Source organism: Cryptosporidium sp. chipmunk genotype I, assembly GCF_004936735.1.
Source record: "Cryptosporidium sp. chipmunk genotype I strain 37763 chromosome Unknown contig_18, whole genome shotgun sequence".
Lineage (NCBI taxonomy): Eukaryota > Apicomplexa > Conoidasida > Eucoccidiorida > Cryptosporidiidae > Cryptosporidium > Cryptosporidium sp. chipmunk genotype I.
In genome coordinates, this window is record NW_027125593.1 from 134107 (window position 1) to 154339 (window position 20233).

The following is a 20233-nucleotide window of genomic DNA, read 5'->3' on the forward strand; positions in this document are numbered from 1 at the left end:
CCTCGTATAATTAGCCACCCCACTTTCACTTGACCTTCAATACCTCTTTCATGAATTAAAACCTTTTTAATATGATTAGAACTAGAAAATTGAACTTAAAGTAATGGAATGTGTAATAAGATAGTTTATTTACTTTTATTGAATTAAGTTGAAAGATGTATCAAGTTCCAACTGTACTTAAGAGTTCAAAATCGTGGTCAAATTCAACACAGAGATCTGAATATAACAAAAATTCGAATAGTTGGATCGACTTTAATCTTAATATTGAAAAATTGAGTGGTGGTTGTTCGAATTCTAGTTTTATTGGCAAGTTTGTAAATACAGATCTTTCTAGAAGCTGTTATAAAAGTACTGATAAACCAGAAAAATATCGCACACAAAATGAAAGGTTAATTCAAAATTCATTGATAACAAATGAAAATAAAGTTTCAAAGCAAAAAATAATCAATTCAAAGTCAATTAAGACTGACTTTAAAACAGCTTTACTTCCTAATTCATCTTATGTTAATGGGCAAAGACATCTAGTTCCTTTAGCTAATAATTTAAATCTATTTGAAACTTTCGAAGTTGAGGTTAGAGACTCTTATACAAACAAGCCACAAATAATTAATAACAAGTTGGTGCATTACCTGAATTATTCCAACAAAAAGATAATTAACTCATCAAATAATAATTGTACGCAGTTTTTACCCATAGCTTGTAATAATTTATTTCGTGCAACTTCTTTTTTAGAAAGCAGGCCAAATTTGAATTATTCAAACAATAACTCAAGTTTTTTACGAAAAAATTCAAATTTTATATCAGAAAATTATAAAGGCAACAGTATAAAATCTTATAACCTCTTATCTTGCACTCAAGAAAAAAATTACAGTTCGAATAGTCTATCAAACAACCAATTAAAAATTGGTTATTCAGCAAATCAAGAAAATTCGGCATCATTGAGCAACAAGCCAAACAACTCAAAAATACCTAATTTTCTCAGCTCTAAATTGTTTATAAGAAGTTTTCCAAAAGTTTCGATCAATAATTTGAATTCAAAACCAATTTACCATATAGATAGTCTCGAATCCAATCATAATGAAGCAGAAGTAAATTTGACTAGTATAAAGATTTTTTCGATACTTGGAGTTGGGTCAACTAGTTTAGTTTATTCAGCATTTTGGAGAGGGACTGAAGTTGCTGTGAAAATTTTGGGCAGCTATCCAAAAATTACCGAATCATCTGATAGTTATTACTTGAAGTTAAGTATAAATAAAATGATTCAACCAATGGAGATTATTAAAAAGGATTCCCAACGTTATTTGGAATTCAAAAATGAGATTAGAATAATGAATTTGTTACGGCATCCGAATATAGTACAGTATATGGGAGGTAACATTAGTTCAAATCCACCATTTTTGATTTGCGAGTTTTGTTCGGGTGGCACCCTTTTTAGCCTATTACATGGTGATTCAAAAAAATGTTTAGAATCTAACAGCTTTGCTTTCTCTGGGCCATCTGTTAACTTATCTTTGTATCAGAGGATAAAAATTTTGCAAGATATAGCTCGAGGGATCCATTTTCTACACTCTGCAAACCCTCCAATAATTCACAGGGACATTAAATCACTGAATATTTTCTTGTCATTGCCAATCAAATCTAATGCCGATATCCCGATTGCTAAAGTTGGGGATTTTGGTCTTTGCCAACAGCTACTCTCAAAAAAAGGATTTGCTGATGGGTCTGGAAATTTGGTTGGTACATATCAATGGATGGCACCTGAAGTGTTAACAAACCAAATTTATAACGAATATATAGATGTATATAGTTTTGGAATGATCATGTATGAAGTTCTTTCAAACAAGACACCTTTTTTTGAGTTAGGAGTTGATGTAAGCCCAGAAATATTGGCTGATGAAATTATTAGAGGTATCAGACCTACATTAAAGTATATAGTTAGCGATGCACCCGTCGAAATTAAAAACATAATGATGCGATGCTGGGATCCACAGCCTTCCAAGAGAGGGTCGATGCTTGTTATAATTAATGAGTTACAGAATTTTATGGAAAAAATAGTAAATTAATTATAAGGGAAACTAATAAATTTGACTTAATATTTATTGGTTTGGTGAGTCAAAATGAAACTATTTTTTCTAATTTCCTACTTAAATTGAGAATTGCTTGCTTATTTGTAGAAATTAAATTTTCATTTGAGCATTTAGACTTTAGAATAACTAGTATATGGTCATTACAATTATTATTAAAATTTATGTCTTTAAATTCGGTCTGAACAAGAATCACTACTTCGTCCGCTTTAAGAGGGTTGAAGGTGCACATATAGCAGCTAATATAAAGTGTATTGTAAAGTGTGGGGGGATTTGAATTTAAAGAGCCAATATTCATATGTTGTATAATTTCCAATATTGATTTAGATGAAAAACACTCAATCACTTTATTGACCAGAACAGTTGCTTTATCGCTTGACAAAGGCATGTCCAAGCTATTAGATGTAGGCTCGATAATTGGTACTTGGTACGAAATACTAACTAAATCTTTGTTCTCTAGAGGATAAATGTACTGCATTATACGAGCTTCTGCTTTAGTGTGTTTTTGTGCCTTAGTAAAATCCAATTTTCTAGGAGCATAATGTGAATCATTAACATTAGGACACCATGTATTTTCACGCCATTTAACAAGCTTAACTTCTACACATAAGGATTTTAACAAGTCAAGAAGGTCCTCTAGTTGGTTAATATTGACCTTACCTATTTTACTACATTCAAAGAAACTCATTTGTCTATGATAATAATTGATTATTAAAGCATTTAGGCGGCGAGGTAATATTAACCTTTATTCAAGCTGGCTTCAAAACCTTGAATTAAAACATGAAATAATGAACTTTGGGAGAAAACTTTATTTTTCAATCAGTTTGTTATTTAGGGAAATTATCCACAAATTTTTTAATGTTGACGAACAAATTTTTATGCTAGGGAATAAATATTCCCCAGAAGAGAAAGAACATTTTTTAGAGGCATTTCACAATATTATACTGTTCACATACAGAGATGAATTTAAAAAGATTATCATGACTAGGGATGAGATGCAACCAACAAAAAACTATTCAAATAGTACAACGTCAGATATTGGGTGGGGTTGTATGTATAGAGTAACCCAAATGTCAATAATTCATGGTATTTGTCAATTTATAAAAAAATTTTTGAGTGATTTAAATATTGAAAACATTTTGAATAACTTTCAAGATAATGAAAATGCAAAATTTTCAATTCATAATATGGTTAATGTTGGTTTAAGTGAATTTGGAGTTAATCCCACGTCTTGGATTGGCCCAACAACATCATCAATGATCGCAAATAAGTTAATAAACGATAATAGAAGTATCATATCTAATATTCAGATTGCGAGTATTAGCTATATAGAAGGCACTATTTATAGGGATCAGGCAGTTAAACACTTTTCAAAAATAGGGCCTGATAGCTGCACTTTTGTATGGCTTTGTATGAAGTTGGGAACGTCCAAATTCAACATTAATGCATATAAAAAAACAATAATTTCAATGAGTAATGTTCCACAGTTCATATGTATTATGGGGGGGAACAATTATTCAGCAAGTGCTATACTAATTGTCGCATTTAGCGACTCTTTTTTGTATTGCTTAGATCCACATATTAAAGTACTTCCAGCATTTTCTGATGAAAATTTTAGTAGGGATGACTTTATTCAAAAAATTCCAACAAGGATTTATTGGGAGGAACTGAACCCATCCTTATCCATGGTTTATATTTGTCGAAACCTAGAGGATTTTGACAATTTGTGCAGTGAATTAACTAGAATTAATTCCGATTTATTTGAAGTCATAAATAATTATGACTTTGCAGCAAAGAGTAGAATGGAATTCAATTCAGGATTTTTAATTGTATAATGCTGATAATTACCAGTTTTAAAAAATGGGGGTTGAACCTATTACTGCCAGCTCAGTTATCAAATAGGGGTATTCAAGACCACGAACATTGATATTTGGATGAGGAGTTACCGCAATGGAATATTGTAACTCCTTGATATCTTCCAAGGAACCAGATATCACTCTTCCGTCAGAGTCTTGTAAACAATTAATCTGCTGTGTTTTAAATGTAAAAATAAATGTTGGTTGACTTCTTTGTATTTTACTGTCTTTGAAAGAAAATATTAATTCAGAGCTTTTTGCTCCTCTTAATTCTATATCCCCCAATTGAAGAATTTTTGTATTTAAGCTGAGCCCCATCTTTTTAAGTTCTATTATGTTTGAGTAAAGCTGTCTAAATATTGCATCTCCGCAATGTAGTCTCAATTTGTGCTCGTCGCATTTAAGATATGATTCTATGAATTTTGGAAGAATATATACTTCAAAAATTGATATGAAGTCATTCAATTTAAATTTTGGATTGATTGTCTTCATTTCTTTAACGGCTCTAGATATTTCATTTCCACTAAATATAGTTTCAATATATTTGTTTTCAAATAAATTCCTCAATAATGGCATATCCTTAAGTTTTATACAAAACCTATCCCGTAACGAATAATTATGTATTATAACAGAGTATTCTATTCCAGGAACTTCAGTTTCACCTTCAATATTCAAATTTCTGATTTTCTTGTCACTAACGTTGATTTTGCCAATTGTGTTTTCTTCAATACGATCTGACTTCCAGTTTGAAAGCTCTTTTTCTATTTTTATTCTGTTTGTTTCGTCATCTAGTACATTTTTTATTATTTTTAAGTGCTTTGAAAAAAAGTTATCTGCAAGTAGTCGAGAGAAAATTGAAGAAATTTTAGCTGTAAGAAATTTAACATGGTATAAAAATTTATTTATTTCATACAACTTTGTAATATTTAAGGAATTATTTGAAAAATAGAAGCTTCTCAATCGCAAATTATTTTGAAATTTGAAATATAAATCATCAAATTTTCTTTTCAAAAGTTTAATATCATCTTGGAGTAGTTTGTCATTCTTAATTTCATTTTTTAGTTTTAAGATAAATTGATTATAATATGAATTAATTGGTACGTAAAATCTTCGTTTTATAAGATTCAAATCACTAAGTCGAGTAAAATGCATATAATATTCGTTACTCCGATAAAATAAGGATATATTTCTGCATGTAGAAGTCTCTCTTGCAAAGTTGTATCTGAAACCATTGACGCAAATTTTTTTTAAGGCATAATTACTAAACACTTCCATTAAGAAGCATTAATGTCTAGAATGTTAAATGAATTATACAAACAAAATTAAGATCAATGATTCGTTGGTTTGGTTTCATTGAATCATGTTAAAATAAATCTTAATTTAAGCTTTAAATTAATAAGCAAAATAAATTACCGCTATGAAGCATGAAATTGTAAAATACGTGAATTTTTTTTTTTAATGAAAAGAGAAGATAAAAATGAAATTATAAATACAAATTATAGTGCACCTAAGCCTTGGATAGCCGAGGAGATTGATAACAGGTTAATAGAAAGAAACAGCATTTTTAATATTTGTGAAAATAAGTCTGAAAGAAATAAATGGTTTCAATTGATGAACATATTCTCAAAATATGGAGAAATAACCAGAGGTAACAAAATCAAATTGTTTGAAAATAGCCGGGATTCATATTTGTCAATGATTGAAAGTATTGATTCAGCGAAAAAGAGGGTATGGTTTGAAACATACATTTTTGAGGAGTGTGAAACTGGAGAAAACTTTGTTGATTCATTTTGTAAGGCTTCACGAAGAGGATGCGAAGTAATTTTATTATTAGATGCTTTTGGTAGCTATTATTTTCCTAAGAGATGGGAACAAAAGTTATTAAAAAATAACGTAAAGGTTATATGGTTTAATCCTATTTCTCAAATTTTTAAAGACACCCTTTTATTCAGAAATCACAGAAAGTTATTAATTGCTGATGAAAAAGCATTTTGCGGATCAATTAATATTACCAACCGAATTAATGACTCATCTTTGTATGACGAAATTAATATCCAAAATTACAACATAATACATAACTCAATAACACGACATTTTATTTTTTTATTTAAACAGATAATTTATTCAATTTCACCTATAAAGATCAATAAGCTTTGTTTTTACGATGTGCACGCAGAAATAAAAGGCCCTGCAACTTATGATCTCGGAAAAGTGTTTATCGACTCACTTAAAGAATCTAGATGTGGCTATATTCCAATAATGTTCCAAAGACCGAAGGAAATTAAGAATGGCACTATTTTACAGGTACTATATAGTAATACAAGAAGACAGCATAGGGGAATTCAAAATGTTTTAAATATTGCGACAAAAAATTCATGCAATTGTATATTCCTCACAACATCTTATTTTTTCCCTCCAAACTTTCTATGTAAAGCTATTCAAACTGCAATTAATAACAATGTAAAAGTTTCAATGTTATTATCAGGTAGATCAGATATTCCAGGAGATACAATTGCAACAAAGTATTTAATCAAAAGGTTCATTAATAACAATGCAAGATTTTTTTTCACAAGAAATATTCACTGTCACGCTAAGTACATTACAATAGATGGAATATGGTCATCTTTTGGAAGTTTTAACTGGGATGGATTTTCCGCGAATAGAAATTTGGAAGTTTCTGTGGCATCATTTGACCCAAAGGTTGCAAACCAATTTATGAAAATGCAGTCAAAAATGACACATTCATTTCAAAGTACAGAGCAAACTATAAATCAGTGGAGGGAACAATCTAAGTTCACAAGATTCTGCTCAAAGGCTGCATATATACTTATTAAACTTGTAAATAAGTATTTGTCATAGTATATTACAAACTTCAGCAACTGACATCTTTTTTTTTGCGGGTATATAATTGCGCCAAAATAGATGTCATATTTTACAGAGCCAAAGATTTTAGGTAAAGTAGTAAATAATCTTTGAAGATGAACGAAGATATTCCTGTCAAAAATAAGCAAATTATTTCTAAAAAGAGAAGGTATAGAAAGGATAAGCCATGGGATACTGATGATATCGATCACTGGAACGTTCCTAAATTAACGCCCGAGGATAATCCGCATGGTCTTTTAGAAGAAAGCAGTTTTGCGGTGCTATTTCCAAAATATCGTGAAAAATATTTGCGTGATATTTGGCCAGATATACGTAATGCTCTGAAAGGCCATCATATCAAATGTGAACTAGATTTAGTTGAGGGATCTATTACTGTTAGAACTACAGGTAAGACTTGGGACCCGTTTATTATTATACGCGCTAGAGATATGGTAAAGCTTTTATCAAGGAGCGTGCCTTTTCACCAAGCAGTTCGAATTTTGGGGGAGGGGGAGGATGATAATAATCTCGGATGCGACATAATAAAAATTGGACACAGGAATAAGGAGAAGATGGTTAAAAGGCGTCAGAGGTTAGTAGGTCCAAATGGATCTACATTAAAAGCTATTGAATTACTAACAAATTGCTATGTCTTGGTTCAAGGGCAAACAGTAAGTGTAATTGGCTCATATAAGAGCTTAAAGCTTGTACGCCGAATAGTAGAGGATTGTATGAATAATATACACCCAGTTTACCACATTAAAGAACTTATGATAAAGAGAGAATTAGAAAAGGATGAAAGATTAAAAGGAGAAAATTGGGATCGGTTTTTGCCAAAATTTAAAAACAAATGTGTAAAGAGGAAGGTGAAGAAACAAATTAAAAAGAAAAATAAGTCAATATTCCCACCAGAACCTACACCTAGAAAAGAGGATATATTACTTGAAACAGGTGAATACTTTTATACTGAATTGGAAAGAAAAGCTAAGAAGATTAAAGAAAAAATATCTGAACAAAAAGAGAAAAAGGAAAAAAAACAGAAAGAAAAAGAAAAGATGTATATTCCTCCTGATGAAAAATTAGTTTCGAAAAATGAAACAAATCACCCCAGCGAAATTAAATATAGAATCTTTGCACAGAATCGAGAGAAACGCAAAAAAGATTTATCAAATTTCGTTATTTAGATTAAATTATGATTTAAACTGTTCAATTAATTCTTGAATGATGTTTGTCGACTTATATTTCTTGTTTAATTTGATAATAACTTCTTTTATGTAACTGTATATTTCTTTTTTACTTAATTCGTGATTATTCATTCTATGGTTTTCTAACAAGTTAATTTGATCTATTATTGCAGACTCGGACCTAACTTGTCCAGATAGAAATTTAACAATTAGTGGAATAACCGCTTCAATTTTATAAAACTCGATGCATCTTTTAATTATTCTAACAAATTCTGTATTATATACCTCTTTGTATTTATAAATTATGAACTCATATACCTTTGTCGCCTTAATAGACTCCATTAAATATATTTCTTCTATTTGAGATATTCTTTTGAAATTAACTAATTCTTTCAATTTAGCTCCAATTTCAAAAAAAAACTTGGTATTGTCAGTTTTTATTAACTCATTTGAAAGTGCTGAAGCTAACATGTTTGAATTAGTTGAATAAATGATATAAGGAAGTATGTTGAAACCATTATTTTTATCAACAATTACTTTTATTATTTTTTCCCTAATCGTAGAAAATAATGTATAATGTAAATCAACCGGATTAAGGTATGAAAATAATAATTCGATTATAGTAATATCAAGTAAATTATAGAATTCACAGATTTCAAATTTCTGATCACGTGCTAGCGATGGCAGTTTATATCTTTTCTCTAAACTATTTATTTTATTACTTTCTGAAATATCCTTAACCAACTTCGAGAATAATGAAACGATATTATCAATTAATTTTTGATCATTTTGCATTTTAGAGAAAAAATTAGAATTTTCAATTAACTCTTTTAATTTCAATATAGAGTTTATTAGTTCAATTAATGCATTTAATAGCTTTAAAACTTCGATGAAGGGGGTGACTGGACATATATTATATATCTTAGATAGAATTGGGATCATAAATCGTTTATTTGGTAAATTATGTAGCAAATTATTTTCGTAAATGCATTCGTTCGTATCTTTGCCATTCTCTAAATATTTCCTAATTGGATTTGAAATGTATTCAACAGTATTTTTGAGTGAAAATATTGGATCTAAAACTAATAAATTCCATACATCAATGATTGATTGATTAATTTTAATTTTGTATATATATCCACTAATATACGTTGCAAAAATTAGATTACTAAATATTTTAACATCGTTTTCATCAAAAAGTTGCAAATATAAATTTTTTATTGTATTTGAAAAGAGTTTTGAATCGAAAATTCCAAAATCTATACAAAGTTTTGTGATTAAATATAATATATTGTTTAATTTTTTATCAACACTTTGAGTATTTGAATTAAAATATAAAGTGTTCGAATATTCATTTTCTTTATCAGTTATACATCTCAACTTTCTTTTTCTATTCTCATCTATTAAAAACTCAACTTCTTTTGTATCTTCAATTTGATTAAACTGTCTCTGGTTTGATTTGAGTGATTCATAAGAATTCCTTCTATTATTAAATTCCCTCCAGAGAGATCTGGCTAACCCGACCTTTTCAGATAAATAAAATTTGCTAAAATCTTGTGGAATATGCAAATCATTGAAGTAAATCATGTAGTAATTGTGAAGCCATATAACTTGTAGATCGTCATATTTTGGGTATCTTTTTTGAATGCTTTTAATTGAGGCAATTTGGAATAGAGTTCTTAAAGCATTGCACTTAGCTGAATAACTGTAGTTTGTTGAGTTTTTAAATGAGATAGATAACAGAAGTAATATTGCATCGTTCAAAGATATTCCTCCACAAATGAATGAGATTCTATCAATGTAAGTGCAGTCATAAACCTTTGAGCTTATTGATTGTCTTTCGTACCAATGATCAAGTCCTGTAATTATTCCAGAACTTTCAATATCTGTAAAAATCTCCCTTATATTAGTAGAAAATTTATTCTTTATAGCTTCATAAGGCGTTTCAAATGGTTTGCTCAAGAGATTCTTGATTATCTTCATTCTGATCTTTCTTACGTCGGAAGAATACACGCTTGATATTTCCTCAATAAAAATATTAAAATTTTCTTTCAAAATAAAATTTGAACAATCTATAGATTTTTCCATAGAAGAGTTTTTAAGACTAAAACTGTAAATTTCCTGTTCCGGTTTATAATGCATACAAAATGATTGGCAAACTGATTCCTGTAATTTGCTCTTAGATTTCCAATAAATACCTTCTGAAATAAGTGGTGTAAGATAGTAATATAAAGAACTGACGAATATATTAATGTCATTTGTCTTCTCTATGAGTTTTGAAAAGATGGCATCTAATCCATATTTTTTTAAAATGAGTAATGATGATATTAAGCTTTTTTTAGACTTTAAGTAGCTTCCAATGTTTATAACGATTTCATTATACCTGCTATAAACAATGAATTCCATGTTTATGATTGGATAGCCTTTTCTTAATTCTACTCTTGAAATTGGCCCAGACTTTCTTTCACACCATTCTAGGAGTTTGATCTTTGTTATTGAGAGGGGAAGTTCTTCAATAACAAGTAAAACTATTGCAATACCTGTTTCTAAATCAATTGAAGCAATCGATTCAATATATCTCAATAAAATTTTGTCACTCTCCACTAATTTGGAGCAATACTCTTGAAACTCTTTTGATTTTGTTTTTAATAAATTATTTTCTGATAGAAATTTATACTTTCTGCATAATACAATATTCCAGACAAATTGAATATCAATAGATATCATCTTAATACCTAAATGTTGTGACATTTTCTTTATTTTATATATTGTCTCATCATTTATTTCATACTTCAATGCATTTATTGGGAATTTAATGAGATAATGAAAAGGAATTCTATATTTCCGAGACTCCACTTTAAAATTAACTTTTCTATCCAAAAGCCCAATATTTGCATCAATACGTTCAATTTCGTGTTTAATGAACAGTTTTTCATCGTCATCTGCACCGCAAATTCTTTTATAAGTTGATAGTATTTTAAGAACTTCTAGTTTAGAAATTGTGGAAATAACTTTAGAATTTTGATTTTCAGTTAATTCATTGTTTCTTTCATTGCAGCTACTACTAGTAATAGAATAATATTCTTTCTTGGATTCTGATTTAAAGTTAAGAATCTTAGAGTTAGGAAATGAAATAGCATCTATGCAATTTTTATTATACCAATTTAATAAAAATGTAAGTCTTTCGTAATCGAAGGATGAAATTAACTCGAAAGTGTTGCCAAAAATCTCTTTCCCAAGTTCTGGGGTCACAAATGAAAGAATATTTTGCATTTTAAGTTCAAATTTAGGATCGAAGTTGTATAGTATCATTTGTTTAGACCAAAGAAATAAGACATACTCATCATTAATATTATAATCCTTTGCATATTGTAAACATAGAATTAAGTCAAAACCACTGTTATGAATCAGTTTACATATAATACTCTTCCTGTATCCCTGATTACTATTTTGAGGATCTTGTTTTTGAAAAAAAAGTGATTGGTCAAATTCAATTTTCAGTTTTCTAAAAGTATTACACCACTTAGATTGCTTGTGAAGATCTTCCATTTCCTTCCTCATGCTGTAATGGTTAAACAAAATTCCTAAATCCCATCCAATTCTTGCCATCCTTTGCGCTCTATAATAGTTATCAAGAATATTTGATGGATTTAAAGATTGAACAAAAACATTCCACGAGTCCTTTTTTTCTAGAGATGAAGATAGTGCCATGCAAAGTTGCCCATCCATAGGATCTCTACCTTTTAGTACTTTACGGAAAAATTCTGTGTTAATATTCAAGGCCAGCTTCATATCTGAAATTAGAAGAGGATGCTTTAAATATATGCTAATTGCTAAAGTTAAGCATTCTGATTGATAGAGTTGTTTTGCCAAAATATCTACATTTTCTCTTAATTCTTGAATATATTTTGCAGCATCAATAACATAGTTTTCATCGGTTTGAGTTGTCCAAAGTGTTGGATCTGTCCAAAAATTATAAATTAAAAACGGAGATATGTAAGTTTTTTTAATTGAAATCTGTTTTGAAAGCTCCTTGAAAATCCTTATTTTGCAGCAAAGGAATGCCATTGCAACCTGTTTTGCATCAGTAAATGGATAAAGAGTACAGATCTCTTTATAATACGATTTATTGGATTCCAAAGGCAAAAAATTTAAATTTTTTAGTGAGTTCATGATAATCTTGGAAAAAAGATGATCATCTCGATGGTCATTAATAAATGTATGATTTGGGCTTTCAAAGTGATCAATTGCATCTGAAGCATATAACAGAAAATCATGTGCCCATAGAATATCAGAAGAAAGTGCTACTACAAAACTGATTAACTTAACTGGGCAATAAGGAATACAAGTTGCAACTACTTGAAGCAGCTTGGAAAATATAAAAATTAGTTCTATTCCATCGATACAAGATCTTTTGTCAAATCTTTCCCCACTTTTATTTCTATCAATTGAATTAGAAGTCAGTAAATTCAAAATAATACTTTGAACTTCATCAATGATTGTAATTGCATTTTTAGAAGATGGGGTTTTATACAATTCTTGTGTTAACCTTTTGAAAATACACAATTTTCCACCATCCCTTATAGAATGCCGTATCATAGTTCTCCTAACATAACTTTCATCAACGCCAATCAAACTTCCCAGCCTTAACAATTTTGTAAAGATACCTGCTTTTTTCTCATCCGATATTTTTTTTTCAAACAATGGTTGTGCGAACTTATCAAAAATTACGCATAGTTCTTTATAACAAGACTCTTTGTATAGTTGGAAATAACCATTTCTCCATTCCGGAATAAAGCTTTCATTAAAAACTTGCTTGGAATGAAAGTCTGTTTCAAATTTTCCAAATGGATTTGCTAGTGTATTTTTGTTTTTCAAAGGTTCTAAATGTGCAATTTTGTACTGGAATTCTTTCTCCAATAAATAATTCTTATCATGGCCCATTTTGTCTATCATAATATCACTAGGCCTTAAAAATATGCCAAATTCAAATTGAAGCTGCTGAAGTCTAATAAGTGTACTAAATGATTCATTGGAAGCCCAGAAAGTTTTTTGTCTTATTTTCCAATTGTTTTTTTGAATTAATTTAAACAGCTCTCTTAAAACAACTACTGCAGAATATGTGGCAATTTCACATTTTATTTTTAATCCGTGAGACTTCTTACAATTTATTGAATAGCAGTCCAAAAACTGCCAAATAAAGCATACAAATTGTTGGGTAATACTATAAATCTTCTTTTTAGAATCTATATTAGAAAGGATATCCAATATTTCCTCTTCAATCATTTTATTGTGTATTTCAGTTGTTGACTTTTTGGTTATTTTTTCCCATTCAATCATGTTCCTTCTCCTGAAAATTATAAATCTTAGTCTTAAACAATATGCTTCCGAGATACCCATGAATGTAGCATTAGTTTCATGTCTTAAATAATCTATTAAAAACATTGCGTCATTAAATGACTCTATTCCTGCATCAACTTGGGAAATCACATGCAGGATCAATCTTCTGGGAGCGTTTTTTTCAAATAAGATGATTGATGCCATATTATCTAAATTATATCTAGAAAGCAAATTTTGTGCATCTATTAATGCAATTCTATTTTTAAGTTCAAATGACTTCCTACCATCAATAGAAATGTTCCTTGCATAAGAAATAAAAAAATCTATTTCACTTTTAAATGAATGAGGAAACTTTAAATTAATGTTATCTGCTGCAAGACATTTATTATTTAATGTTAAATATTGCAAAAGTGCATATGCTTTGTATTCTTCATCCGTAATTGAATTAATCAAGGAAATTATTCTTGGCTGATAGTATGTTCTGCGATTTTTAGAATTGATATTATTTTCAAGAGAGTTGTAATTAATTGTAGAAATTAGTTCTAATAAATATTCCATGATGATTTTATCAGCTTCCAATCCTCTTAATTTACAAAATGGTATAACGTGATGATTAATTTCATAATTAAGCAGTTCTGAGGAAGAAACCCTACTTAATAACTTAAAAGCAATATCTCTATTAGATATTTTTTTGTAATAAAGTGATTTAAAGTCTATTTCTAGTTTGTATCTATCTTTTAAATCATTACATTCCAAAAATGCCCAATAAACTTGATTAATTTTATTTGAAGAGAGTTTATAAATAGAATTGCGTTTATCACCAGACCCTGCCCAAAGAATACCATTAGATACAATTTGTTTTGGGAGTATCTGGTTGTTAACATCACTGTACTCATTTAAAAAAACGGATGATAAAAGAAATAGACAACGATTAACATCTCCATTTGAAATGTATTCCAATGTAATAGCTCTATCTGCTATCCAATTAAGTAATTTATCCTTGTCAATTACATATGGGAACACTTGATTTACTAACCATGATGGGATCTCTTTTTCAATTTTCTCGGATAAATTTATAGGCAGATTACTCAGTGATTCTAATATTATCTCACTTCTAATTACCTCATCACCATCACCAAAGTGAATAAAGTGCCTATTAAAAAGGAAAAAAAACTCTTCAACCAAGTTAAGAGATAATAAGCAGTTGCATAGTTTTCCTAAATCACATTTGAAAAATTTCTTCAACAAAACGTCCCAACTTGCATCTATTTCAGTTAGGATCGAATCATATTCTGAACATACTTTAAGTGCAACTTCAAAATTTCGATCGTTATTTTTATGAATTATATCAAAAGTTATAGATTTTTGAATCAAGTAGTTAATCTCCATAATATGAGCATTACTAGAGTTCGAAGCTTCAAGAGCAGAAACTATCGAAGAAAATAAATTGAGTGTATTTTCGATATTATTTAGAGGAATTTTGTCTATAAACTCAAATAAATAATTGTAATCCACTTTTTCTAAATTAGAAGTCAACTTCGTGAGTTGGGGAATTACTACATTCAATGGGGAAACACGATTAAATTGATTATTTAATAACTTATCGGAATTCTGAATGATTTTCTTATCTGCTTTTGTGTTGAAATTTTCAGATTTAGAGGCTCCTTCAACTTTAATTAGATTATAATTTGATTCTTTTTCAAGAATATTTATGGAAATAATACCAGTTCTCTCTTCTAAAGTACATCCTGCGTAAAAAATAGTTGTTTCGCACAAACACTGTGAGATAAATGGGATAAAAGATGTATTTAAATTATTGTAATTTGCCAGACATGTTTCTGAGAAAATTTTATGAGCTTCGTAGACCATTACATTAGATTCGTATACTATTATGTTCACCAAAATATCGTTTAAAAGTCTGGTTTGGGAAATATTAATAATATTTTCTGGATTTTTTATATTGATTTTGCTAGCCTTTAATGGAATAAGGTTGTTATTTGAAATGGTTATTTCAAGCCCATTGAATTCCATTTCATTGTCGATATTCAAGAATATAATCTTCAGCATATTGTCCGCTATAGTTTTATAAAATGATAGAAGTTTATAATCACATTTTCCAAAAGATTTGTTTAAGATTTCCCCAATACACAAAGAATCTATCATTATAAATTTAATCATATTACTATCGATATAAAATTTTTGTATAGAACTCGAATCTACAAAAACTATTCCATTTTCGTAAGGGATTACTGTTCCTTTATTTTGAGTTGTAATTATGTTTCCAATTTTAATGCAATAATCTGAATTGAAACGATCAATAGAAACTAAAAAGAAACCAAAAGAAAAATTAACCATAGTGATGACTCTTTGGTTTTCAATTGATTTTTTAGAAAATTTATCTATTAGTACAATCTCAGAGTTTTCAATAGCTTTTGTAAAACCATGTTTCGCAGTTTTTGCTTCAATAACTGATTCATTTTCCAAGGCAAGTAAATATACTGAGCTGCTGCCTAAAATAATAAATAAATTATTATCTATCCATATGCCATTTAATATTAATTCTTCCTTTGTATTTACTTTCCAAGAATAAATTAGTCTTGCACTCTCGTGATCATTCGTAATTATAAAAAAAAATAGTAAATTTTCTGCAATTATACATAGCTTATCATTAAAAATAGTCACCTTTCTAATACAATCTGTGTTTTTTGGTAAGTTTATATTAGGTAGTTTTCCTAGCTCGATTACTTTTTTTAGATACATCAATATTAGTTTAATTAATTTCAGAAATTCATTGCGGTACATGTATTATTGAGGGGAGAATATTCGAATTAATGATCAACAGTAAATATTAAAAAATTTATAAGTATTGGTACTAAAATGGAGTATTTTAATATTTATTCTAGATAATTTGTTAAATAGAAATCAATTAAAACTGTTTATAAACAATTAGTTGAATTAGCTTTATAATATTTTTCTGAGAAAAAATAACAGATTTTTATTGAATTTTGAATCAAATAATCGAAAATGAAATAGATTTATTTTATTAGTGTAAAAATAAATAAATATATAAATATATAAATATGCATATTTATTTGTAATATTCAACTATACTTGATAGCAAGTAATAGTTATTTCAAGTATGTATAATTTCAAGTAATAAAATTATTCATGATGCCTTTTACATGTTTAATCTCTAAATTTGTATTCACATACAAATTTAACAGGCCTGATGAGAAATATAGACTTTTTTGAAATTTATAAAAGATTGGATATTAACTATACAAATAAACAAATAAATTCATGTTCAAGTATTAATTTAAAAAAAGATAGCATTAATCAACAAGTAATTTCAAGAGAAAATCAACCACATGAAAATGGTGAATATAAACACCGTGAAAACGATGGAATATATTTAGATATTAACTTCAACTCTAGCTCTATTTCACTTCAACCATGTATCGCAATTAAAGAGAAATCATTCAGATTACCGATATTTGAGTTGACTTATGATTTTAAAATACCTAATGTCACATACCAAGTTAAACAAAATAGTAGGTTATACAAAGAAATTTACTCATTAATATATGCAAATTATTCAAATATCGTAATTAATGATGAGATTATTCCTTCTAGAAAAATAAAGATTTCTGAAACTAGACCTATTTTTGAAATTTCTGAAAAACAAGGAAATACATATTCCATAGTTTGGGATGACGAAGATATCAAATCCAACTCATTAATTTTGCTTGGGGAGATTACTGGATTGCTATATAATAACGAAAAAAAATATTATAATAAGTATTCTTTTGAGTTGCCCAACGCTTCAAATGAAGAATTAAATATTATTTTGGATGCGTCCCATTATTGTAATGAATTCATTTTTCTAAAGCATTGTAGACTCCCCTTTCCATTTGATGATCAGAGAATAAGACCAAACACTCAATTACAGTGGTTATTTATTGACAAATGGCCACATCTTGTTGTATTAACTATTCCTGGGATCGAAATTAAACAGGGTGATGAACTTATTGTTGATTTTGGGGACAATTACCATCTGTATTATGTAAATAGTCTAAAAACTGTATTTAAAAATATCATCAAAATTAAAGTAGAGAATACAAAAACTTTCCAAATATGCAATGTTTGTAGATTTGAATTAGAGGAAGATATTATTGAATGTAAAAAATGTGCAATTTGCCGTGAATACATACATGATAACTGTGGTTATTATTCTAATAACAATGAAAACTCTATTTGCTGTATTATTTGTTTAAAAAACTCCTTTAATATCATTTTTGGCATTCATAATAAATCTGTTGATCTTCTATATGGAAAAAATAATTTGAGCAGGGATTCAATTATCAACATATTGAAAATTTATGATGGAAATGCATGTGACGAATGCTTATCATTATTTTGTAAAAAGGACTCCGAGTTGGAAAAACGTAAGTCTACGTTTTTTTGCAAATTGTTCCATGAATTTTATCACATAGACAAGCATCCTGATAATGTTGACTCTTTTTATGCAGAATATGGTTCAAACTGTGAAACAGAACCAAAGTTAAACATTAATATAGACATCAAGGCTCTTGAGAATTTTTACAATATATTTGAAAAATTAATAAAATATTTAAAGGAATTTTGTGATGAAAACCGGTACTACGAAAGTTTAAAATTAGAATCATATTTTTCCCAAGAACATTATATAAGCTGTTCAAACTACCAATCAAAATGTTTATTTCCAGATTCATTGATTTACGAAACGTGGGAAAAATCGAAATGGAAAGATTTTATCTATTGGGACAAAGTAAAAAATTCTTGGGTCGGAATACTCAAACCGAACGGGATATTTTCAAGGTTTAATTGTTGCAATAAACATCCAACTATAATTGAAAGCTTTTATGAGACAGAAAAGTGGGTAGAGCAAAGAATAAGTGAAACAACAATTCCAAAAAATTTAATTTCTACACTATCGTATAATTGTGACAGAATTGCAAATGATAATGAAAACATTTATTTGAAGAATCAAGAAGATATTGTTTCACATACTTATTACCACTCACCATATTTACCTACTGATTTAGCATCACATCCCGACTATAAAATATTCAGTAATGAAAATGAAAGTATCAAGTTTCGTAGTAGTTTGCCTACAGTAAATGGAACTAAGAATTCATTTTCAATGAATGATAATCAATTGATGTTCAATGCAAAACTCAAGGAAACTCATGCTATTCCTAATGCTGAATCACAAATGTTTTCATATTCAAGTTCACCTGAGTTTTTAATAAATGACGTTAGACCACCTGCTTCCTCTACAGGTTATATTCAATGTTGTTCACCTGTAAATAGGAAACGCAGAATAAGGTCAACTTTACCCTTAACTTCAAATGCTGCAAGATGCCCAACAGAATGGAGGGTTAGGGGGATCACATGGCATGCAGAAAGAAAAGCATTTATTGTACCTTATAGGAGAGATAAAGATGGTGGGCTCACTTCAACAACTTTTGGTGCAATGAAATATGGAAGCCCGTTAACTGCATTTTTGAAAGCTTTAGAATTTAGGGAGAATTACTTGAAGGAGCAAGCAACGAAGTTACCAGAGGAAATAAAGCAACCAGCTGTTATTTGTGACCAAGCATTATTAATTAGAAATTTACCTAATATAATTTGGGATTCAAACAAACTCGTATGGAAAGCTCTTGCAGATGAGGAACTACTATGTAATGACAATTTAACACATAAATTAAATTTTTATGCACAGGATATTGAAATAAACGCAATTCCATATGGAGCAAGAATAGCATATGAAATAGCCGAAGTTTGTTATATTCGTAGAAAAGCTCTTCTTCTTAGCTCAAAGGGTAATGCAATAAAAAGTTCATCTGGAGGTCGGTTGAGGAATAAGAGCAGTTCAGAAGGTCTTGGTTCTGAATACCAGTTAATATTAGATGATCAAAACGATTTATTTTTATCAAAAGATTCACAGATGGATATTACTAATTCTCCAAACTCTTGTTTTAAACAAATCAGGTTAAAAATAATTTTTCCAAATGGAGAAGAAGTTATTAGAAGTGACTTGATTGCGTGGCATTTCAGGAGCAATTCGTGGATAATCACAAATATGATGGATGGAAACGCTTCTAATCAAACAAAGAATATTAGCTTCTTAAATTATTCAGATTCTAATACAAAGCAAAAATCTCTTATTCAATCACTAATTTATGCAATCGAATGTTGTACATCTATACCTCCAAAATGTCAAGTATACGTTCATGCAGAGGAAGCCGAGTCAATAATTGACTCCGAAGACCTTGCAGAATTATTGAAACCTTTTCCGACAGGAATATCATGGTATTGTAAGAAAAGAAGGTTTTATACATCAAATGGTCTTGATAGCAATGGAAGGGGTCAACACTTTAGTATTGCATTATATGGCTCACTTATTGCTGCATTTAATGCAGCAATTGATTATAGAAACATTTTTTTGAAAAATAGAAGAAAAGCCATTTTACCAAAAGTTGAATGGATTTTATGTTTTCCAGCTAATCAATGCTCGATCAAAATAAATCCAAATGAAATAATAAAGGGATCAGATATTAGTAATGATGGAGACATGGTAAAAAATTTAGATAGTCGCAATATTTATAACTTATCCAATAATTATATGGGGAGCTGCAATGATAGAAATATTGATCGAATAAATAGTCAAATATCATCACTAAATACATGTATTTCAGGAGATTCATATCATTCTGGGAGCGAATGGTTACAACATCCAACAACAGTATCACTACTGGACGATCAGATGATCGAACCACAAAGTGATTTGGAAAACAGAATATTAAATATTGAATTGATAGAATAGAAAAAAAATTACCGCTGAAAATTATTGCTAATTTGGTTA

The 20233-nt window shown here is 29.0% G+C and overlaps 8 protein-coding genes across 8 annotated transcripts; 5 read left to right on the forward strand and 3 right to left on the reverse strand.

Annotated features, from left to right (window-relative positions):
• Positions 1 to 155: 155 nt before the first annotated feature.
• ELE39_001585 (kinase domain-containing) lies at positions 156 to 2063 on the forward strand (the record flags this gene model as incomplete). Its single annotated transcript, XM_067344624.1, has 1 exon — positions 156 to 2063. One exon carries the CDS (start codon positions 156 to 158, stop codon positions 2061 to 2063), a length of 1908 nt encoding a protein of 635 aa, XP_067201562.1.
• Positions 2064 to 2112: 49 nt separating this feature from the next.
• On the reverse strand, positions 2113 to 2772 carry ELE39_001586 (uncharacterized protein; the record flags this gene model as incomplete). Its single annotated transcript, XM_067344625.1, has 1 exon — positions 2113 to 2772. The coding sequence occupies one exon, from the start codon at positions 2770 to 2772 to the stop codon at positions 2113 to 2115; it is 660 nt and encodes a 219-aa protein (XP_067201563.1).
• A 100-nt stretch (positions 2773 to 2872) lies between these two features.
• Positions 2873 to 3919, forward strand: ELE39_001587 (peptidase family C54; the record flags this gene model as incomplete). Its single annotated transcript, XM_067344626.1, has 1 exon — positions 2873 to 3919. One exon carries the CDS (start codon positions 2873 to 2875, stop codon positions 3917 to 3919), a length of 1047 nt encoding a protein of 348 aa, XP_067201564.1.
• Positions 3920 to 3960: 41 nt separating this feature from the next.
• ELE39_001588 (mitochondrial import inner membrane) lies at positions 3961 to 5215 on the reverse strand (the record flags this gene model as incomplete). Its single annotated transcript, XM_067344627.1, has 2 exons — positions 3961 to 3963; positions 4007 to 5215. The coding sequence occupies 2 exons, from the start codon at positions 5213 to 5215 to the stop codon at positions 3961 to 3963; spliced, it is 1212 nt and encodes a 403-aa protein (XP_067201565.1).
• Positions 5216 to 5398: 183 nt separating this feature from the next.
• Positions 5399 to 6799, forward strand: ELE39_001590 (phosphatidylserine phosphatidylglycerophosphate cardiolipin synthase; the record flags this gene model as incomplete). Its single annotated transcript, XM_067344629.1, has 1 exon — positions 5399 to 6799. One exon carries the CDS (start codon positions 5399 to 5401, stop codon positions 6797 to 6799), a length of 1401 nt encoding a protein of 466 aa, XP_067201567.1.
• Positions 6800 to 6918: 119 nt separating this feature from the next.
• Positions 6919 to 7986, forward strand: ELE39_001591 (ribosomal RNA assembly mis3 dribble KH domain; the record flags this gene model as incomplete). Its single annotated transcript, XM_067344630.1, has 1 exon — positions 6919 to 7986. One exon carries the CDS (start codon positions 6919 to 6921, stop codon positions 7984 to 7986), a length of 1068 nt encoding a protein of 355 aa, XP_067201568.1.
• A 6-nt stretch (positions 7987 to 7992) lies between these two features.
• ELE39_001592 (uncharacterized protein) lies at positions 7993 to 16086 on the reverse strand (the record flags this gene model as incomplete). The annotated part of the gene is made up of 1 exon (XM_067344631.1): positions 7993 to 16086. The coding sequence occupies one exon, from the start codon at positions 16084 to 16086 to the stop codon at positions 7993 to 7995; it is 8094 nt and encodes a 2697-aa protein (XP_067201569.1).
• A 469-nt stretch (positions 16087 to 16555) lies between these two features.
• Positions 16556 to 20194, forward strand: ELE39_001593 (uncharacterized protein; the record flags this gene model as incomplete). Its single annotated transcript, XM_067344632.1, has 1 exon — positions 16556 to 20194. The coding sequence occupies one exon, from the start codon at positions 16556 to 16558 to the stop codon at positions 20192 to 20194; it is 3639 nt and encodes a 1212-aa protein (XP_067201570.1).
• Between the last annotated feature and the right edge of the window lie 39 nt (positions 20195 to 20233).